The sequence below is a fragment of the Crinia signifera genome, chromosome 6, assembly GCF_055691185.1.
Source record: "Crinia signifera chromosome 6, ASM5569118v1, whole genome shotgun sequence".
Classification (NCBI taxonomy): Eukaryota; Metazoa; Chordata; class Amphibia; order Anura; family Myobatrachidae; genus Crinia; species Crinia signifera.
In genome coordinates, this window is record NC_139222.1 from 35,102,282 (window position 1) to 35,116,008 (window position 13,727).

Genomic DNA, 13,727 nt, shown 5'->3' on the forward strand with positions numbered 1-13,727 from the left:
CAGTGTACAACGGTACTTCAGTGGTTAACTTCACATGCAATATAACTGATGCAGGAATCAGTCACGGGTGTTACTTATCTGATCCGTTCAGCTTGTGCAGGGTTAATGGCAATGACCGGTTTACGCTGGCGGTATCTCTCCCAGTAACGCTGCTGCTACACAGGATGGATCTCCCTGTGTAAGTGACGCGCTGGTAACGAGGAATGCAGCGGGGCTTGCTATTACACGCTCCGATGCACGTGGAGCGGTGAACCGGCATGGAGGATAGGACACACGCGCTAAAGGCACACACTATCACTTCCTGACGGAGAGGAAACCGCGCTGCCAGCAGGGTCAGGGGACTCTGCCCTGCTATTCGCTTCGCAAGCTGTCACTCAGGGTGACACTCTAACTACAGTGGCTGCAGAGGGACAAGGCAGTCTGTAGGCTGCTCACTAACCAGGGATATGGAGACAGACGCGGAGCGCTGCTTTCTAACACTCCCCCTCGCTCAAGGCTGTCTTCGGCTACATAAAAGAACATGATACAATACTTTGTCCTTTGTTATACCTGTAACCGAAAAATATGGTTAGAGAGAAAGACACTCAGAACATCAAAAAACTTCAAATCAACATTTTTGGATTTAAACAAATCCACAGTCCTTCACGAACTTAATAAGCAAGTTTGTCGACAGTCCTTTTGTAAGCATGTCAGCAACATTCTCTCCGCTTGCAACATATTCGACATCGATGGACTTGCTCTCCACTAGTTCCCTGATGAAGTGATGTCTAATCGCGATGTGTTTTGACTGTCCATGGTGCTTGGTACTACAGGAAAGATCTATCGCTCCCCTGTTATCACATGCGATGCTGATAGTCTCCTCTTCATAGAGTAGGCCTAATTCACACAAAGTCTCTTTGATCCAGAGTGCTTCCTTAGTTGTCTCTGTAAGAGCCATGTATTCGGCCTCAGTTGTTGACAGGGCAACAGTTGGTTGCTTTCTACTTGCCCAGCTAACTGCTGCTCCAGCCAATGTGAACAGATAACCGGTGTGGGAACGACGATCATCTTCATCTGCTCCCCAGTCGGCATCACAAAAGACCTTTAAATTTGAGTTGCCTGTCTTTGTGAACTTTAATTTCAAGGAACTTGTACCTTTTAGGTATCTCAAAATCCTCTTCACTGCGATCCAGTGTTGCCTTCCAGGATTTATTGCAAATTGGCTCACCCGACTGACTGCATGAGTGATGTCTGGACGGGTTCCAATACTTGCATACATAAGACTTCCAACCACGTTTTTGTAAGGAACATCTTGCATTTCCTCTACCTCTTATTGTGTGGTTGGTGACATACCTTTTGTCATCTTGATACTTTTGTCAATTGGTGTATTTACTGACTTGGATTCTGCCATCCCATACTTCAAAATTGTTGCCTCGATGTACATTTGTTGGTCGACTGTGACTGTTCCCTTTTGTAAGTCTTGAACAATTCTCATTCCCAATAAATGATTGGCTGGGCCTAGGTCTTTCAACTTGAATCTCTGTTTCAGTTGATCCCTCACACCTGCGATGTGATCTTCGTGACCTGCTATAAGTATGTCATCCACATAGACTGCTATGATGAACAACTTTTCTCACAGAGTTTTGTGATAGAGGCAGTGGTCAGTCTCTGATCTAATAAAATTCATTTCAAGTAGTGCTGCATCCAATTTTATGTACCAGCAATGACCACTCTGTTTTAGGCCGTATATGGATTTCTTCAGAAGACACACCTTCTCTGTCTGAAGCTCATTCTCATTGTAATGATCTGGCGATTCCATATAGATTTCTTCAGCCAGTTCTCCATTTAGGAATGCTGAATCGAAGTCTAGTTGGTATAGCAGTAAGTTATGTAAGGTGGCGACTGCAATTACTAATCTAAGAGTGTTATACCTTGCAACTGGTGAGTATATCAACACATAGTCAATTCCGGATCTCTGTGTGTATCCCTTAGCAACAAGACGGGCTTTGTAACGGGCAACTTCTCCGTCCGAATTTAACTTCTTGCAGAAGACCCACTTGTTCTTGACTGTCTTGCGGTTGCTTGGCCTATCTACTATGGTCCAAGTATTGTTCTCTTTCAGTGCTGATAGCTCTGTGTCTATTTCCATTTTGCCCAATCACTGCACGCTTTCGCTTCTCGAATACTCTGAGGTTCACTGAAAACAATGTTCGCATACTCTTCATCATACCTTCTAGCTGGTATGCCCTTGTTGCTTCTTACGGAAGCCCTGTTTGTTGGTTCGCTTCCCTCCTCTGTATTTTCCTTTTCAGGCATGCTTTCTATTTCGCACACCTCTACTAGTGCTTGCTTTTCTTGCTCTTCTGCTTTTGTGAGTGGTGCTGTTTCTTGAAATATCACATCTCTTGATTTCAGAAGACGTCTGTTCTCTGCATCCCAGAGCCTGTACCCTTTGCTCTCCTCACAATAGCCTAGCAGTATGCACTGTTTTGATTTTGGGTCGAGTTTCTTTCTCTTCTCCTTTGGTATATGCGCATAAGCTCTGCTCCCAAAGACACGGAGGTGACTGATGTCTGGCTTCTTCCCAGACCAGGCCTCTAAGGGGGTCTTTCCCTTCACGGCCACTGTAGGTGTTCTGTTTTTCAGGTATACTGCAGTAGATACAGCTTCTGCCCAAAAACTCTTCTCCAGGCCAGCATCGTTTACCATTGCTCGTGCTCTTTCAACGATTGTTCGGTTCGCCCTTTCACTTACGCCATTCTGTTTAGGCGTATAGGCCATCGTCAGCTGATGCTTTATGCCATTCCTTTTGAGAAAATCAGTTAGTGCTTCATTTTCGTACTCTCCCCCATTGTCGGATCTCAGGGCTTTTAGCTTTAGGCCCGTCTGAGTTTCCACTAGGTTCTTGTACTCTACAATTTTCTTGACTACTTCACTTTTCTTCTTCATGAAGTATACATGTGTCATCCTTGTGGCATCATCGATGAGAGTCATGAAGTACTTCTAACCACTGGTTGACTCCTCTTCCATCGGTCCGCACACATCTGTGTGCACCAGAGCTAACTGTGATTCTGCTCTACCTGCTGACTTGGGAAATGGGTTGCGGGTCTGCTTGCCTTTTATGCAACTCTCGCACACAGGTCTTTCGGTGTCTTTCACTGTGATCTCTGTTGCCATCCCATCAGCTAATTTCTGGACATTGTCATATTCTAAGTGTCCCAAACGTCTGTGCCAGAGTTCCATCGACTCATTTTCACCAGATGCTGCCAAAGCTACACATTCATCTGTGTCTAGGACGTATAGTTGGTTGCATCGGGTTGCTGAAGCAATTACAGTCCCTCTTTCATTATGCACCATACACCTGCCCTTTGCAAACTGGACTCTGTAGCCTTTTGCCTCGAGTACGCTGATAGCGATGAGGTTACTTCCCAATTCTGGTACATACAGGACGTCTTGGATATCTGTGACTACTGTCTGTCCCTCAATTCTTAGTCTCACCGTGATTGTCCCAACACTTGATGCAGTAAGGACCTTTTCACCAATCCCTGTAACTGTTGTGGGTGTACACTGTGTTAAAGAATTGAACCACTTCTTGTTGCAGCTGAAGTGTCTAGAGGCTCCCGAGTCCATATACCAGCAATCCCTCCTTGGCTTGTCTGCTACATTCAGTGCTGACTCGTTTTTCTTGTCATGTCACTTGTGTGTACCACTAGTGTTCTTCATCCTGCATTCTGAAGCCTTGTGCCCTACTTTGTGGCACACATAACATTTGAACGTGCATTTCTTGGGTTTTGCACCCTTTGCTACTAAGGCAGAACCCTCAGCTATGGCGTCCTTGTGAATTCTTTCTTGGAACTGAAGTAGCTTAGCCCTCACAACTTCTGTTGTAAGCTTGGTTTCATTTGACTCTAGTGCGACAACTAGGAAGTCAAATTCTTCTGTCAAGTTCTGCAGCATTACCATCGCCACTTCTTCCTCATCCACTCTTGCTCCTACACATGCCAATTGCTGAGCTATCGATAGTATTTTATCGATGTAATCGTTCATGTCCTTGCATGCATTCAACTTTGTTCAATATAGTGTGCGTCTCAGGCTTATCCTTCTCATCAGGCCTTTATTCTCATAAGCACCTTGTAGAGTTGTCCACATGTCCTTAGCGGACTCTTTCCCACAGATTGTAGAGTAAACATGCTGCTCCACAGCCAGGCCTATTGTGCCAATGGCCTTGTCTACCTCTTCTGGGTTTGGACTATCTCCTGGGGCTATTGTGACCTTCCATAGCTTCTCCCTTTTAAGCTGCATTTCCATAGCAAACTTCCATGTAGTGTAATTCTCTGAGCCTTTGAGTTTAGGAAAGTTCATGCTATGCCCTGTACTGTGCATTCTCGTTAACTCTTTCACAAATGTCAATTCAGAAATATTTCTTTGTGTTCTTTTATGTACTAGCACTTGGTCTTTAGGGGGTTAATCTTCGCGCACGTGACGTGCTGGGCCCATAACCTATTGGCAGAGTATCTGTATAATCGTGCTGTGTGGTTGTTAGACGACACACTTAGAAGATATAACCAGCTTTAGATTTATTCAAGTGATAAGCTTGCAGTGTACAACGGTACTTCAGTGGTTAACTTCACATGCAATATAACTGATGCAGGAATCACAGTCACAGGTGTTACTTATCTGATCCGTTCAGCTTGTGCAGGGTTAATGGCAATGACCGGTTTACGCTGGCGGTATCTCTCCAAGTAATGCTGCTGCTACACAGGATGGATCTCCCTGTGTAAGTGACGCGCTGGTAACGAGGAATACAGCGGGGCTTGCTATTACACGCTCCGATGCACGTGGAGCGGTGAACCGGCATGGAGGATAGGACACACGCGCTAAAGGCACACACTATCACTTCCTGACGGAGAGGAAACCGCGCTGCCAGCAGGGTCAGGGGACTCTGCCCTTCTATTCGCTTCGCAAGCTGTCACTCAGGGTGACACTCTAACTACAGTGGCTGCAGAGGGACAAGGCAGTCTGTAGGCTGCTCACTAACCAGGGATATGGAGACAGACGCGGAGCGCTGCTTTCTAACAACAACTGGGCGGGTGCAATAACATGTGCCGACCAATTCAGCTGCTGATCAGTGCTGGCTACTGGTGTGGGTGTACGGGAGGTCAGGAGATCGTCCTTACGCACAGCACGTAGAAAAATAGTAAGACATGTAGATTGCTCTAGTAATGAAACATCAATTTAAGATATCAATCAATCCAAAATGGTGAGGTGTATGGCAAAGAAAATAACAATTTAATAATGATACTAATAAAACATTAAAAACATGTATTAGTCAAGAAATGACATTCAGATCAATAGTCACCGTTTGTTTTCCATAATGCCAGAATTTGGAGAGCCTCAGGATAATATTGTGTGTGGATCCAAGGAAAGAACGTTCTTTCAGTTTCAGGCGCTTCCACCTGCCACATGTCTGCATGATTCTCTAATCCAGCCTCTTCAATTGTGTGGGAGTTTTGCTAAGGAGCTACAGATGGCCCCGGCTTTATCTTTGCCCGGCGTTCGCCAGAGACTCCTCTCTTGTGTGCGCCGGCGATAGATACTGGGACGTGTGTGCGTCTCATGTGCGTCCTAGTATCACGGCGGCTGGGCAGCGTCTCCCTGCCCGTCCCCGCTTCAGGGAGACCCTGGCCAGTTCGGGGGGGTTGGGGCGGCGAGTGGGACAGGTGGCAACGGCGGGGGAGGCAGCGGGGACCCCCCACCAAGCTCCCCTGGCTGTAGCCGGCCGCTGGTGGGGGATGGCGATAGAATCGTGATCAGGGAAAAGGGGAGCGAGGGAATTGGACCAGTGCACAGGTATTACAATAAATGAAAATTCTGCAACAGTATGTTTAATCCACAATAGCTTGGATATACCGGAGAGGACGACGCTCTCTGGATGTGTCAGGGAGCGAAGGTGCCCTCTAGAGGGTAATTAGGAGTATAGGGCCTATGGCGATAGAATCGCCGTCCCCTGCAAGGATGGATCTGACTTCATCTGAACACTATACTCTCCGAATGGGACATTTTCTTATCAGGAAACCAACCCGTTCCCTTTTATTCCACTTCGAGCCACCAATGCCCCTTTCAGACCGCACTTTTTACCCGTTATTTTGCCGTTTTTATTTTTACCGTTTAAAACCGGTAATTTGTGCAGTCTGAAAAGTGCAGAGTGAATTTACCGGTTCTATAGAACTGGTATTTCTAAACGGTAATAAAGCAGGGTCCTACCCATTTCAGACCCTTTTTTTTTCATCCACTTTTTTCAATGGGTTAAGACGGGTTCAGTGTTGTGAAGGAACAAAAACTGCATTGAAATACCGTTTAAAGACATGCGGGTGAAAGGGTTTTTATCTGGCAGACCCGTTTTTAGAAACGTTTTAAAATACCGGGTCAAAGCCGGTTTTGCTGTCTGAAAGCAGCATCAAAGGCCCGGTACCGTCTGTGGAAAAGGACCTACCAACACCTGAGTCCCCATACCTAAGAGTGTGATTACAACCAAAACCTTCTCTTCTTTCACAATATTATCCGGAGGCTCTCCAGATTCTGGCATTATGGAAAACAAAGGGTGACTATTGATCTGAATGTCATTTCTGGACTAATACAGGTTTTTAATGTTTTATTAGTATCATTATTAAATTGTTATTTTCTTTGCCATACACCTGACCATTTTGAATTGATTGATATCTTAAATTGATGTTTTATCACTAGAGAAATCTACATGTCTTCCGATTTTCCTACCTACTGTATTGGGGTTGACTCTCCCTTTTTCTTAGATTGCTGCTTATAGCCAAGCACACTCGTACTAAAGCGCTTTTAGTGATATAGTATCTATATCCTATTTTTTGCCTTACACACAGCACGATGCACCATCTAGCTTTAGGTATGTTGACCATCGGCTGTGCTGCAGAGCTGACGCGCTATGTCTGAACAATATCATTCACAGACCTATGACTGACTGACCAGCGATATATCGGCCAGTGTGTACGCAGCATTAGACATGTTCAGTTTAAGAGAGTGCTAAACATCCATGATCATTTGCTTCTCAATGTAATCAATTCTGTCTGTCATTCATCTGTTTCCTGCAGATGGGCGCACAAGCAGGAATACCTCGGAGGGAGATCTCATTGTGTCTCCAGGTTTTATAATAGAAGATCAGAACATCAGACAAGATTCTCCAGAAGAAAAACCTATTATCCAAAATATACACCCAACATTTCACAGTGCAGATATTTCATCTGGTCCCTCTAGTCATGAGGAACCTTCTGATATATCAGAGATTACTATACACCGTACAGACCATAAATATGATACAAGATCATCCAGTTCTGAGTTTGGTAAGCGTTCTATACATCAGTTAGATTCTGTTTTACATCAGAGACCTTACACAGGGGAGAAACCATTTTCATGCTCTGAATGTGGGAAATGTTTTCAACAGAAATCATGTCTTGCTAGACATAAGAGAAGTCACACAGGTGAGAAACCATTTTCATGCTCTGAATGTGGGAAACGGTTTACAGAAAAATCATCTCTTGTTACACATGAGAGAATTCACTCAGGTGAGAAACCATTTTCATGTTCTGAATGTGGGAAAGGTTTTGGACATAAATTTAGTTTTTTGCAACATCAAAGGAAACACACAAATGAGACATTTTCATGTTCTGAGTGTGGTAAATGTTTTACACACAAATCATATCTTGTTAAACATGAGAGAAGACACACAGATGAGAAACCGTTTTCATGTTCTGAATGTGGGAAATGTTTTGCAATGAAATCAACTCTAGTTATACATGAGAAAGCTCACACAGGTGAGAAACCATTTTCATGCTCTGAATGTGGGAAATGTTTTACACACAAATCATCTCTTGTTACACATGAGAGAATTCACTCAGGTGAGAAACCATTTTCATGCTCTGAATGTGGGAAATATTTTGCAATTAAATCTGCTCTTGTTACACATAAGCGGATTCATACTGGTGAGAAACCATTTTCATGCTCTGAATGTGGGAAATGTTTTACACACAAATCATCTCTTGTTACACATGAGATAATTCACTCAGCTGAGAAACCATTTTCATGCTCTGAATGTGGGAAATGTTTTGCAATGAAATCAACTCTAGTTATACATGAGAAAGCTCACACAGGTGAGAAACCATTTTCATGCTCTGAATGTGGGAAATGTTTTACACACAAATCATATCTTGTTATACATGAGAGAATTCACACAGGTGAGAAACCATTTTCATGCTCTGAATGTGGGAAAGGTTTTCAACAGAAATCATATCTTGTTCTGCATAAGAGAATTCACACAGGTGAGAAACCATTTTCATGCTCTGAATGTGGGAAATGTTTTGCAATGAAATCATCTCTTGTTATACATGAGAGAATTCACTCAGGTGAGAAACCATTTTCATGCTCTGAATGTGGGAAATATTTTGCAATTAAATCTGCTCTTGTTACACATAAGCGGATTCATACTGGTGAGAAACCATTTTCATGCTCTGAATGTGGGAAATGTTTTCAACAGAAATCATCTCTAGTTACACATGAGAGAATTCACACAGGTGAGAAACCATTTTCATGCTCTGAATGTGGGAAATGTTTTGCAATTAAATCGGCTCTTGTTACACATGAGAAAGCTCACACAGGTGAGAAACCATTTTCATGCTCTGAATGTGGGAAATGTTATGCAATGAAATCTGCTCTTGTTACGCATGAGAAAGCTCACACAGGTGAGAAACCATTTTCATGCTCTGAATGTGGGAAATGTTTTACACACAAATCATATCTTGTTATACATGAGAGAATTCACACAGGCGAGAAACCATTTTCATGCTCTGAATGTGGGAAATGTTTTTCATATAAATCAGGTGCTTGTAGACACCAGAAAACTCACACACAAAAAAAATAATTTCATTTCGTCCATCCTGGTGACACAGCTTAAACATGGGATGTAGTCTGGTCCAGAGGAGCCAAGGCACCTATACTATTCTTTTAAGATGCAGGCTGCTCCCCTGCTGCATCCCAGAAGACCTCAGTTTCGTTTAAAGTGCCCACAGGAGTGGGTACATAGGCTATGGGGCTGCGTAATGCAGCCAGATAAGAGTTAGTTAGAAAAAAAATATTTTAGTAATTTTTCTTAGCATGCAGCAGGCTCGGTGTGAGGTTTCCTCAGGAAACCTCTTTACACTGTTTTTTAGCACTACAGGGGCTGATAGAAACGCTTCCCTGTCAGAGTCCTGTGAGCTGCTGAGAAAGCACTGCTTTCTCCCAGCTCAGTGCTATGACCTCCCTGCCTTAGAAATGGAAAGGTCTCCTGGGCTCTGGGGGACACTTCACCGGCTTGCTGTTCGATGGAAGGCTCTGGTGATAGTACCCCCTGCTATGGCGCTGACAATTTAAAGGGACAAGCCAGTTACAGGAGCCCCACGCAGCAGTGCACTCCAAGGTGATCCTTTATGGTGAATCTACTATAGGAGCGTTTGAAGGGCGAGGGTGCCAAAATGCACATCCTCCCCGCTGAAGCAGGGACTTGGTCTCTTCCTGGCTGGGGACTGGGTGCCATTTTTCCTCTACATGCAGAGCTGAAAAGGGGCCTTGCCATATCACAGTCCTGCAGCTGAGATTCTTCTGAGCAGTGCCTTTCCTGTGACCACGGTGGGTCTGCAACAGCAGCAGCAGCTTACTGATAACTACCACTGGTTTATTACTCTGTGTAGCGCCTGACTTTGCACAGTGTTTCTTAACACTATGACAGAAGGGTGTAGATCTGCTGTTGCTGAAGGAGGGGCAGCTGCCATGTTAGTTTACTGCAAGTTTTGCATCATTAAATTAACTTGTGGACCGTTGGACCAGGGGGATTTGTGCCCCGCTTGTGGAGCTGTTCCTAGTGGGGAACACTAGTAGTGATAGCACATCAATACGAATTGCCGTATTTTCGGGATAGTAAATGTCAAAAATAAGTGTATTTCTGGATACAAATATACATTTTTTTTTTACAAATTTCCTTTAGTAAATTTCCCCGATTGTCTAAATGATTCACCTGAGTGTAATTATCAAGCTAAAAACATTACAAAACTGAGAACAGTCTGTAAATTATACAGGTTGGATACCTTATACAAATGTGAGGCAGTATATAGTGAAATATATTTATTTGAACCACAATGGGCATCTTTTTAAACAATGCAAATTGAACTCTGTCTAATGATTCACATATCATTGTATTAGATTATTATATTGTATTTGTGTTTTTATTATTATTAAATTTATATCTTTTTTTGAGAACCGTCTGATCCATTTATTGGTACAGCCAGCGCTGGCACACCCTCTTTCAGTCCAGGAAGTACCTGTGCACACCTTTGGTCACATGAGTGTCAGAGCAACAAGGTCACAATCATTGGACAACAGTCATGTGACTGCAGGTGTCATGGCGGCACCTATGTGGCATGGCCCGACCCAGAACCAGCGTGGGATACTGGCAATAGTTAAGGGCAATGCCACTCAAATCCTGCCATGGAGAGTACCAGGGGACAGCACAGGACAGGGCCTGCGCCGCAAGACACACCAGCGAGCTGGTACGGAACGCGGACGCCGATGTGAATGTGCACCGCGGTTTCTGACATTCTCTATCCTGTCCATCAGAATGCCAACAGCAGCACCCAATGGAAGATTTCCAGATTGACCCTGATAAGTACCTTAGCACTAACCCACGCCCTCCCTGCCCCCTATTGCTTCAGCCCATTACTTACTGTCAGGATTCTGCTGTCCCAACTCAGCTTCTTACAGTCCTTTATACAGCACATCATGGAACATTGTGTTGTACTTGGAGTACAGACCATTACAGTATTGCATCCTTACCGCACTAGCATACTGTGGCCGCCATTTATGTCTGCATATTTACGTGAAGCGTGTACAGGAGCGAGTAGGAGTATTGTGCGAACGCAAAGGGCAGCCATACTAATACACATAGAATCATACTCCACAGTCACAAATAATAAAATATAGTTATAAGGTTTAATGGGGCAGATGTATTAATCCTTAACAAGAGATAAATGCAAGGGTGATAAGGAGAGATAAACGTCCAGCCAATCAGCTCCTTACTGACTTTTTTCAAACACAGCCTGTAACATGGCAGTTAGCAGGTGATTGGCTGGACGTTTATCTCTCCTTATCACCCGTGCATTTATCTCTTGTTAAGGCTTAATACATCTGCCCCGATATCACAATACATACCGGTAGTATTAAGGATAATACACTATTCGTTTCTGTGTAATCAGTCTCTCACTCACAGTTCTCCGGTGTTTGTTTGCAAAGCGCAGTATATACCATTTCATTAGTTATGGACATTACATATAATAATCTATACATTTCCACAAGGAAGGGCTAACTGAAGAAATCCAGTTGAAACCAGATGCACAGCAGGGACCCCGGGACATGATGTCGAAGCCTTGAACAAAGAACCAGCTTTGCATCCTTACTGTACCAATAACGAGAGACGAAACCTGACCACTTGACCAATGAAGAACTTTATTGTACCCCATTGTCTGGACCCTTTATATTGCGGGACAATCTACTAGGGACAGGGAGGTCCAAGGAGATAAGTGGGTGAAAAGACTCTGCTGGCGATAATAGTTTCGGGAGATGCTGAGGATTCATTATTGGCTGCTGCAGCGCACACAAGATCAGGAACCCGCAGCGCGTCCTGCAGGACCAGCTCAGTTTTAAAAATAAGGTCCGTCTGCCTGTAGCGCATAAAAATGCATTATGGTGCGTATATTTTGGGATCATTTAGGGAAGGGGGTGGAAAAGAAAAAAAGAGACAGCTGTCTGGCAGAAACATTCACTGTGTGACAGCAGGGGGAGAGGAGAAGAGGTACAGCTGATTGGGTGGAGAACGGAGAGGTGGGGTGGGGGAGATGCCTGTAGGAGAGGGGGTGGAGGAAGAGAGACATTCCCTGGGTAACATAGGTGGGGAGGGGGGCAGCTGATGGGCGGGACAGGGAGAAATAGAGGGCATATGCGTGGAAGAGACAGCTAACAGGTTGGTGGGACAGATTAGGGTCATTCCGCGGTGGTGGTGGGGTCTCACACTACACTGCCCCCTGGCACTCATCCTGAGTGTCTGTCTCCAAGTAGATCACCCCCTTGCTCCGGCATGCTGCTGCTACTGTCAATGCAACTTGGTGGGACTGCTATGCTATTACTGGTGCCTGTATGTTTCACTCATATGTTCCCTATAGACTGTAAGCATGCAGCAGGGCTCTCCTACCTCCAAGTCTGTCGGTTTTACCCAGTTTGTTTTATCACTGTCTACTATTGTAAAGCGCAACCGAAACTGCTGCACAGGGGCGTAGGGAGGATTGAGCCGGCGCAACACAAGCTCCAAGCACAAAAAAGGGAAGGAAAGCATGACACAGCACACTCGCTGCCCACCCGTCATCTCGGCTGCTCTCGCCTGTGGCTCCCTCCTATACTTCCTCTGCACCCGAGGCAGAGAGAGGCACGCCGCTGGGCGAAATAAAAGAGAGGGCATAGGTGTAGAAGAGACAGCTAACAGGTGGGTGGGAGGGATGAGTCATTCCATGGTGATAAGCAGGGGAGGGGGGGTGAAAATACATTCACGCACCACACTACTCCTCATCCTGTTAGTCTGTTCACAAAGTAAAACACCCCCCTTGCTCCGGTATGCTGCTGCTACTGCTACTGCCAGCACCATTTTTTTGTTCTCAACTCCTACCTGGAAGCGGAGGAGTCAGCATCCCAAAGGTGACGGTGAGACTTCTGGGCCATATTGAAGGAATAAAATGCACTTCTGCTGTGTATTCTGTATATGATGTTAGAAGCCACCGTCTGTGACTAGGAGATGGGCTGCTAATGACCATTCCCTAAGCAGGAGATCTGATGAATGAGGAGAATGTCTGATAGTTGCCAGCGCCATGGCTGCAAGAGGGGGAGGGAGCAGGTACTAATTACCCAGGACAGGGCTTGAGGGAGGGGCCCCGGTCATACACTACAGCATGGTGTGATAAGATGGCCGGTCTGATGGCTATACAGATGCTACAGGTATATCGTACAGTGTGGTGGGATAAGATGGCCGGTCTGATGGCTATACAGATGTGCAGGTATATCATACACTACGGCGTGGTGGGATAAGACGGCCGGTCTGATGGCTATACAGATGCTACAGGTATATCATACACTACGGCGTGGTGGGATAAGACGGCCGGTCTGATGGCTATACAGATGTACAGGTATATCATACACTACAGTATAGTGGGATAAGACGGCCGGTCTGATGGCTATACAGATGTACAGGTATATCATACACTACGGCGTGGTGGGATAAGACGGCCGGTCTGATGGCTATACAGATGTGCAGGTATATCATACAGTACAGCGTGGTGGGATAAGACGGCCGGTCTGATGGCTATACAGATGTGCAGGTATATCATACACTACGGAGTGGTGGGATAAGACGGCCGGTCTGATGGCTATACAGATGTACAGGTATATCATACACTACGGCGTGGTGGGATAAGACGGCCGGTCTGATGGCTATACAGATGTACAGGTATATCATACACTACGGCGTGGTGGGATAAGACGGCCGGTCTGATGGCTATACAGATGTACAGGTATATCATACACTACGGCGTGGTGGGATAAGACGGCCGGTCTGATGGCTATACAGATGTACAGGTATATCATACACTACG

At 45.1% G+C, this 13,727-nt stretch overlaps 1 protein-coding gene across 8 annotated transcripts in view; it reads left to right on the top strand.

Annotated features, from left to right (window-relative positions):
* Positions 1–10,296, top strand: part of LOC146007513 (uncharacterized) — a 218,458-nt gene extending 208,162 nt beyond the window's left edge. For all 8 annotated transcript variants that reach the window (XM_083145923.1, XM_083145918.1, XM_083145922.1 and 5 more), the window contains one exon: positions 7,101–10,296. In XM_083145923.1, coding sequence (XP_083002049.1) covers positions 7,101–8,923 — 1,823 coding nt within the window. In that variant the 3' untranslated portion in view covers positions 8,924–10,296. The remainder of the gene's footprint in view (positions 1–7,100) is intronic.
* Positions 10,297–13,727: the final 3,431 nt, after the last annotated feature.